Source organism: Zerene cesonia, chromosome 27 (assembly GCF_012273895.1).
Source record: "Zerene cesonia ecotype Mississippi chromosome 27, Zerene_cesonia_1.1, whole genome shotgun sequence".
Lineage (NCBI taxonomy): Eukaryota > Metazoa > Arthropoda > Insecta > Lepidoptera > Pieridae > Zerene > Zerene cesonia.
The window spans coordinates 1869129-1879399 of NC_052128.1; the positions used below are offsets into that span (position 1 = coordinate 1869129).

The window sequence follows — 10271 nt, forward strand, 5'->3', positions numbered from 1 at the left end:
TACGTATCTTTAATTACGAAATGATGCAATTCAATATTTGGTCGTGTAAAGTCAATAAATTACATGAGTTTTGACTAGTTTTTCGGTTTGCCCCTAAAAAGGTTTATCCCAATACATTTTCGAGAAGCATGTGGTTAATCTAAGGGTTAAACATTTTTTTCGAGCCAATATTTTTCCTGAACACGACACATATTAATAAAACTGTAGAATATCTGACTCAATTGGTCGAGGTGAAGTTAAACAAAAACACTTCGAGAGCTATTCGAGAAAACATTTCCGCCTTATTTCAAAAATTAATAATAAACCTTTTCCAACAACCCTTCTTATAAAGAAAGAGAAAATAATGTTTAAAAATTTATAATAAGAACAACTGAAAATGATCAGAATAATTTCGGAAATCTTGTAGTGCGAATCTATGAATATAACCTTAAAAGGTTTTCAAAGATGACAAAATATTCGACCAAAGGAAATCGGGCATTCAGCCAACATCGATATTAAGTAAATACCAACGGAAATATCAACATTATTACCAAATGCCAGCTTTTGTTGGGAAATGAAAGATATGAAGAGAGTTATTGCAGTTACCTATTACTATATCTTTGATAAAGTGGTGCTTTAGTAGGGTTCGCAAAGTTTTCCACTGAAATTGTCAACGTTTCTGTTGTTTTTAATGTTTATAAAATTATATTTTTTATGGTTGGTAACACATTTAGATATAAAAGTGCTATTTTAAAGGCCAAACCCTCAAGTGCCAAAGATTCTCTGTAATTAAGTGAAAGAATGCATAGATTGTGAGATAGCAGAAGGTAACAAGAATAAAGACAGAGTGTAACATCATTGTTTTAGACTACTCTTCGAAACTATTTAATTTTATATAGTACTTTGTATAATTACTATAAATCATCAAAGTAATGATAATAGAAGTTGATGTTATCGACAACTTTCTTTTTACCAAGGAATCGATGTAAGAAGACGTGTCAATAAAAATATGACAAAATCTTAAAATAATAAATTAACCTAATGATCAAATATTTAGTACTATTATGTTAAAATTGACCGACCTTTTAGTTTAACCACAGCTTAACAATTTCGGTGTTTCGTGTCGACTCCTAAACACTAAATACATTTGAAGAAGGCCGTGATCTTAGGCTATGTACTAAATCGCAAGATATACATCCATGTACATAATATTCTAAATCATAGACTATAAATGCCTCGTTATTTTAGACATTGCGAATATTTACAAAATTATCAATAGGTTTATATTTATATCTAATCGTCATTAGATTCACGTCTAAAAATGATTAATAATTTTTATTACGATGTTACTGTAAAGCTGCATGCTTATATATCGAGTATAATTTCACAAATATTAATTTCGAATAATAAAGCAATTTATAGCATAATTTTTACATACACATAGAAGTTTCCAATAAAATAATAACAAATCAACAATAATAGTATTTGTAAAAATATTTGTTTATGATCGAATCTGATTAAGCTACTCACACGTCTATGGAAGCGATTTAAAAACATTTTGTAATTTTTATCGGCATTAATAGGTAGGTAGTAATAGGCATAAGTAGGTCTAATTTAGTATAGACGTACCACAATGTTCACTACTTTGTATATAAATAAACTAAATAAATAATATAAGCGATCGAGACAATTCTTAGGGTATTTTCTGGATTCGAATTGTAATTCACGTATGTATTTTGTAATTAAAAACGAATTATTCGCAAGCAATTTTTGTGTTGATGTTATAATATTTAAGAATTAAATATACGTAGTGAAGATTGAGTGAACATTGTCCCACTTTAAACATTCATTTAAACAATCTTCTATTATAATTACAATTTAGAACATGGAATAAATTCATCAAAATATCTCGCTTATGTACAAAGCACAATTTAATAATTTCTACAGGCATATTCTTATGTTTACATCGACACAATATTATGAGAAATATTTATGCCTAAATTATTTCTTTAAACTCCAACAAATCAGAATAAATTTAAACTCGTTGCTTGAATTCAAAAGTGGTTTTCAGCGGTCTTAAATTATCGTTATTCAGTGTGTCGGATATTAAATGATTTAATTTTTTCAACAGTTCGAAAATTACTTAAATATAACAAAGTAATATAGAATCGATGGTATCTTCTTTAGTTTATGTTAAATAATAATCACAGAAGTTTTACTCACCTATTAATAAAAACTACGTATTTACATTTTTTCTAATTTTCGGACTAGATATTTTTATATGACTAGACATTAAGGGCTGATTACATAATCCTTGGTTAAAACGTATACGTTAAATATTGTAATAGATAACCATTTTAAAAATGTGTTAACTGCATCTCTTTTAACATTAAACAGTTGTCATTTCAATATAATTGTGTAATGTCGTTGTATTGATCGGATATTTTCAACCAACGATTGAAAAATCAGCCTTAAATATAAAGAATATTGAGATATGTGAAAATATATAATTATTTACGAAAACAGAAATGTTAGATTAAGTCTTGTTTAATATGGTTTATAAAACGACTTTTACGATTATAATGAAATAAATAAATCAATGAATATTAACAATACTTAACGAAACATCTTAATATTATTGTGATTACAATATCACAGTTTAACGTAAGGAGATATAAGTGGGTGTATTTTTACCACGTTAAAGATTAAATTCTATAGTGACCCTATGAGGTTTAAAGCACTAACTATTTAGAACGTACGCTTCCCTTTAAATTTTCATATAGAATTATTTATAAGTAATGAAATATGTTCAGTATTTTTATAACATTATATAGGGCTAGCAATATATGTACACTATAAAACCGATAAGCCCATATTTTGTAGACGTTTACGGGAAAATATGACGAAAATGTAGATGAATGAGAGGGAAAGGAAAATAAATTGTATTTTTAAGCCGATTTGTCGAATTTTACGCATAACAATTTCGAAGAATCTTTCTCTAGAAAATTCTGGAAGGGTATTGACACTTTCCTTATGAGTCAATTGAAATGCTTTTACTATTTCATATATATTAATATATTTACGAATATCATTGAACCGATAGTAATAGATGTAAATAGATGACATTAAATCTGGAAAACTTCACACTACGTAATTTCATGCAAATAGATTCAGTTTAGGTGTGAAGAAAAGACATATAGGCAGACAGCTTTCGCATGTCAATAATAAATAACCATGAAATCACTTATATCCAGCGAGAAATAACAAACTACAAATGGTCCACTAAATAATACATTATAAAAGAATCTTAGACTGCCAAATAACTGTATTTTATTGTTATCATATAGAGAAAAAACGTCGTAAATTCCATCTACCTCCCTATACTTTCAAAAGAAAATTATACAATTACTTCGAAAACTTCCAATAACTTTCTTATTAAACTCCTATAAAATAAGGCTTCGATTTGCAAAAGTTAGAAAACCAATACTAGATATCAATAGCGAAATACAGATATTTTTCTTTCATTCGTGATATTTTTCTTTGGAACAATCTACCACATGCGGTGTTCTCGTACAATTAAGACATTGAGACCTTCAAAAAACAAGCGTTTTAGTCTTTAAATGCAGACAATACACCAGTAAGACCAGATGTGTGGTGGTGACCACGTGGACCTTTGCTTGATCTGCCGTAAAACATTTTAAGGCATCACATTAAAAATGAACGGACTGATCGTAAAAGTATTTATACGAATACAGTACCTAAAAATGCGATAACAGATTCTATGATTAATATATGATGATATGAATTTGACTACTTAGAATAACTAGGTCAATCTAGGTAATGTTACAAGCTACAATCTACCGCGAATTTAATTTATAAGTCGTAATAATCCCGGAGTCACATTATGTACATGTCCTTACGATTAATTGTAAAGCTTTAGATAACTATATTATATCTACAAAGTATATCTAGAGATTATACAGATATATGTTGCGGATTTATTAAAAATTTATGCAATATTCTAAGTGATACAAAATAAATAAGATGATTAATTGTATCTAGACATGTCTGAAGTTCAGTAAGTACAATTATAAATATCAATTTAATGAAAAAGTAAAAATATATCAAGCAGTTATTTGCGATTGAACAGGCTTCTTTTCTTCGGTTCAAAAGTTTTCAGAAGTCTCAACTTTTTTTAATATGGTAAAACATTAAATTGTTTTCTCTTTAGACAGGGCCTTATTATAATAAATCAAATACATAGAGAGAACATAAAGTTTTATAATCAGTTTATAGAGGAATTTTGACAAATCTATTTCAAATTGTTAAAGTTATTTCCCTCAGCACGGTTTGAATAAATTCACAACGAACTTTCTAAAGTATTTGATGTAATTCATTTGAAACTACTATTAATTTGCTTATACATATTGGCAATTAATTGCAGTATTGAATTATGTTATATAACAATGATTTAACAATATTTTGATTAAAGGCGCTTATAATCAAGTTGAGATGTTTATCATAATGTACGTTAAAAAAAATTACACTTTTTTAACTGCTGTGATTGTTTAAACTTGATATAAAGTTATTTTCTCTCTCTGTCTAAGGCTTAGGAGTACTTTAGGTTAGGATAAAAATCATTTGTTTTAAGTAAGCATAGAGTAATTTATTACGTATAAACTCACACACGTTACCAAATAGCGCCTTTAAACCTAAATTGAAGCACCACAAACAATAAAAGCCTCATAAACGATGGAACATTTAAAAAGTTTGGAACATGGTTATCTTAAAAATAATTAGGATAAGTGGCTATTTACAATTCGCAATGAAACACTTTAACAATTCTGGAATGTTAAAATATTAAAATAAACTTTTGGGATTTTTATTAAACGACTATGTTGGCTCTTCTGAGTCCACATCCGCTGGCTTAGCCTGTCCTATGCCAAAGTCTTTGAGAGCATCCTGTATATGTTTTACCTATAAGGAGTAAAGGGTGTGAAAATTCGTGTACATAGAGTATTCGTATTTTTATGCAAATATGTATTGAATAATGTAAAATATTTAGATAACCCAAGAAAAAGTTACATGATTAGTTAGCTATTTTCAATAGGCTGGAAGTCTAGTGTTTTAAATCTTTAAAAAAATCTTAATATATTTTGATTATCTTTTTGATTAACTTAACATCAATAAAAAAAATAATATGATATACATATATATCCTTTTGGATATAAGCGAGCATGTTTAGTAGATATATATACAGAATACCAATAACTCACCTGTGACGCGCCAGGATCAGTCCCGGGGTGAACGTACTTGTGCAGGAAGTGACATGTTCCCGGAATGTCCTTCGGGAACGAGTTCGGGAGGCACGACCTGTCACGGGGCTCCATCTCAAATCCCGGGAACTTTATTAGCCACCTGCGATCGAATAAATATAGTGGTTATTTTTTATTTGTAAGGTTGCATAAGGCATTTTACAGGCACAGGGTTTACAGTTTAGACAGTTATATTGGTAAGTGTATTAGTAGGTACAAACAGCTGTATATAGTAAAAGCGAGCATGTTTAGTAGATTATTTAGTGTTACCACAGGTTGAAAAAAAGTCGCTACGTAAGTGTTACCACAGAAAAAAGTCAAAGAGTTAAATACGCTATTCCTTTAACAATACCACTTTGTTGTCCATTGAATGCGATCAATAATTAATTAAATTTCATAATTACGTATTACTAGAGGTCTGACCTTCTGTCTGAAAATCATTGCAGAAGTTCATGGCATTATATTATTATAATATAATATTTATAGATATAATGATCTTTCCAGTCGTAGTTCGTTCGAGTTTACATATAATTTTTTATTCAGGGACCTATATACCATGTGAATGAAACTGCACTTCTAAAATGCGATATGTATTGTGATGAACACTAAAATAACTTTGAATTTTAAAGTGGTGGTAAATAGAAATACGGTTACTTAAAGATACGATAAAAATTTAATAAATTTCAATTCAGTCAAACTTTGAACATTAAGGATTTATACTGAAATCGCTCATTTAAATTATGCTTTTTTAAAACTCCGATTGTTTACAACAGTCTTATGAATTCCCAAAGTAACCGCGAGAATAAAAACTTTCATAACAATGAAATGATGCCCACAAAACAACCTGAAACCCATATATCTTTGACATAATATCATTTTGAATCAATGTTAGAAATGTATAAGTTACGGTCCGATAGGGTAATGGAATGGGGTGGATACGCGCATTTCACATATTCTCGAAGGTTCCACGAATTTCTCGAAGTTTCGAGAAAAGGTGTCCGTTACAATAGTGTTAGTTCTTTGATAAAAGGAGTGGATTGCAAAGATTTCCTCGGAATCATAAAAACTTCGAAACCTTACAGTGTTGTGATCTTATCTATCAATGAACCATACTGAGTGGCTTTTTTATACCTTTTGTAAACCCATTTCGATATACACAATCGTTTTTAGAAAGTTTTTAGTATCTATGTACAATATCAATGATTGGATAATTTGAAATTTCAGTAACGTATTATCGCGTGTTTTAGATGGTTTTAATATCTTCTATTCCCTATATGACCAAACATCATTCTTTATGGTTTGTCCAATATTTATATAACAACAATCGAAACCACACCGACACTGAAAAGCGTTTTTAAATATTACGCAACAATTATATTATATGTGAGTTTATGTGTGGGTAATAACTTCTAAAATGGAAACTTCCCACTAACAATACAAAGCAAATAGCGCAGGATATATTTATTTTTGATCCGGTATTAAAGACTTATCTGTTCCTTTTGCTGTGAGATAATTGAAAGTATTGTGTTCAGATAGAAATAGTTTTACCGTTTGTTATAAAAGGCTCGATATCGTAGCAATTGTTTGGACAGAAGTTATCGTGTGTTGTGTTTTAGATGGTTCAGAGCATGTTCAATTATATACAAGGGTTGGGTAGATATTGATGCACTTTTAATGTAAAATATTGAACCTAGACAGACCTGTTTGTGATTTGATTAAGATGTGGTCTAGATATTATTATCTATACTAATATTATAAATCTGGAGAGTTTGTTTGTTTTTTGAACGCACTAATCTTAGGAATTACTGGTCCAATTTGAAAAATTCTATCAGAGTTAGGTAACCCATTTATTGAGGAAGGCTATAGGCTATATATGTACCACGGGCGATGCTGGGGCGGACTGCTAGTCATTTATAAGATACTTAATTCCGGTAAACTAATAGGGCTCTCTGATTTTATAAGCACATTATGTATATATGTAGAAGACATAATATATCGACTTTATAAGGACATTCTGACGTACGAACGTACTTATTCCATTATGAGAAAACCGTGTGACTTTTACACAAATTGTCTTTCATCCATTTAATGTTTGCCGCAAAACTTTGTTTCGAACTATTTAATTCATGAATCCTAAATACAGGAGCTTTCAGATATTTAATTCCGAGCTTTATAATTGGCTTTAAGCTTCACGGTAGCTACCTCTTAACTTTTGACAAATGAAGTAGCGTTAATGTTAATGTCTGTGGAGTCGGAGTGAATCGTTTTGTTTCTTATTATTGCAATTGTATTGTTCGATGAGTATATATATCTCTTTTCACTTTATCGTTTTTGCAATACAATACAATATTGATTGATTAATGAGTCACAAACACAATTTATTTCAATATTAACTTTATTTTAAGTTAAAATACCGGGAACACATACAGTCAAGTCGTTTAATGTCACAGACTTTAATGGTGTTGCAAGGCGCAAAGTTCAACATTACAAAATTATATTTAACAAATATGCTTTATTTAACACATATAAATGAGGAAGATTAACAAACGAAGATGAAGAAGACAAGAAAAAAAAATACTTTTACAGAATATATACTTTTTAAAAAGAAAAATATCTTCTTATGCATATATTTTAGTTAATATCAAATAAATAGCAAAAAGAACAAAAATAAAAATTGCGAGACTGCTATTTTATTTAACATCACAGCTAAATTTTTCTAAACTAGCTGTTGCACACGGCTTCGCACGCGCTTAATTCGGAGTAGTTGAATGGATGTCATTATACATATAAACCTTCTAGATGCATATAACAGTTTTACTATAGGAAATATATAGCTAATATAAACGAAATATACGATAACTCCACATCGCTTATGGTTAGTGTAATGGCGAATAAAAAATAATGACACGATTAAATTTATTGTTATTGCGTATGTCGTATGAAATAAATATAAAATGGAATTTACGAGACGACCATTTCGGATTCTACGTTGAAATATTTATGATTTTCATCGACTTGTTTTCATCTGGTTATATTTAACTGTAACAATTTATTTTTATACATATTTATATGTTTTAATTCTGTATATTGCTCATTTAATATGATAGTAAATGTTAGTTTTGCTTTGTAAAAAAATGTAATCAGTATTCTTCGTAACTTGTAGTAAACTAAATTCATCACAAACGGAAACTTAGGTTTGTTTCTCAAACCTCCGTTCGATTAGTTTTTTAATTTAAATAAACTAATACCTCAAAAACAACAAAGAATATTCAAATATTGTTGTGATAATGTGCTGTATTTGTGTAATAAATAAAGGTGTCTTTTAATTTTTGTTTAAATATATGAAAAGATAAAAAACAACAAATTTCAGTATATATTAATACAAATTAACGTATATATACTTACGCAAATGAACACACAAAAGACTATATTCATTGAGCAATAATTTGCCACATTTTAGCATAAAATAGAAAAAAATATCCCTACTGTGAACCAAGGATAAATACATGTCGATACAAGAACTACCAAAATACAGATGAAATCCGATTAAATACTTACTCATAAGTAGTCGGGCTGACGTTAATCTTCAAAGGTTCAGATCCGGACTCAAACTTGTTAGCGAGAGTCACGTTGTGGCCGAAAAGGCAGTATTTCAGCATTGTTTTTCCAACAACACCGGCCAAAACTGTCCCAGTGTGCAGACCTATACGCATCTGTTGTAATAATATTTCAATCATGGATTAATTTAGACAAATATTTAAACTAAATTTTTAGTTTTATATGCTATAATACTAAAAATTAAATTTAACAAAGGCCGCGTTCCATGGATACAATATTGCAATCATTGAAATAATGTATCGTATTGGTTGTGATGGTTCTAAATCATCTCAACAGATGGCGTGGGGTGCCGAAACCGAAAACCGAAAGACTAGAAGAAATTCAATTACTGTGGCGTGATCACGGGTGGCCGAGAGGCTAGGCGTTGCTACGGTTTGGCAAAAACGCGGATTCGAATCCCGCCTCGTGATCAAATTTTTTTTATTCTGAGAAATTTTGAAAGAATAGAAATTTTTTTGTTTTTTATGTTACAATCGGCAATGGAGCTGGTGGGACGCCTGATGGTAAGCGCTTCCACCGCCCATGAACATTTGGAGAGGCATAAGGTTCATTGCAGACCTTACGCCTCTACAAACGGATTGCCGACTTTTTGGGAAGGGATTAAGAAAGGATTGGCGATAGAAATAAAGGAAAGGACTGGGAAGGGTAAGGAAAAGAATATGGGCCTCCGGCTCCCCCACTCACCGAACGAAACACAGCAGAATGGTATTTCACGCCGGTCTTCTGTGGGGGTGTGGTACTTCCCTGGTGCGAGATGTCCCAATTCGTGCCGAAGCGTGCTCGACTACCACATACAAATGCTTACCATCAGGCGAACCACCAGCTCAGTTGCAAGTTATAACATACAATAAAATTACGACGGCTGTACCTACCTTGATGGGATTTCCCTCGTGAGTAAAGTGCTGAGCGCAAGTTTCTACCATACGTAGGGCCATCCATGCAATCTGCGGCGCATGCGTCTCAATCTTACGGTGTAGTCCACTCGCGACGCAATATGCATCGCCTATCGTTTCCACCTGGTGAGTAAAATATTTTTTATCTATTCTCCTAGAACTATTATATTATAATCCAGACAATAATCTATCTCTGTACAAAATACAGACACGATATGCGTGAAAAAGTAACGATCATCCATACATTCATCCATACTTACAAACTTTCACGTTTGTATTATTTGTAGGATAATAATTATTACCATACATTTGAAGAGTTTATTGGTTTTATATCAAAAGTTCCATGTAATAGTCAGTACCCGTTAGCAAAAGATATATATATATATATATCTTAATATACTTAGTCTGGCCATAAATACTGTTACACTTAATTATAAAAAAATATTACATTTGAATTTCGAATCTG

The 10271-nt window shown here is 30.5% G+C and overlaps 1 protein-coding gene across 1 annotated transcript in view; it reads right to left on the reverse strand.

The window, feature by feature from the left end:
* Positions 1 to 415: 415 nt before the first annotated feature.
* Positions 416 to 10271, reverse strand: part of LOC119837489 (head-specific guanylate cyclase) — a 93022-nt gene continuing 83166 nt past the window's right edge. Inside the window, exons 12-15 of the mRNA XM_038363081.1 lie at positions 9785 to 9928; positions 8853 to 9007; positions 5256 to 5397; positions 416 to 4956 (exon numbers count right to left, since the gene is read on the reverse strand). Coding sequence (XP_038219009.1) covers positions 4873 to 4956; positions 5256 to 5397; positions 8853 to 9007; positions 9785 to 9928 — 525 coding nt within the window. The 3' untranslated portion in view covers positions 416 to 4872. The remainder of the gene's footprint in view (positions 4957 to 5255; positions 5398 to 8852; positions 9008 to 9784; positions 9929 to 10271) is intronic.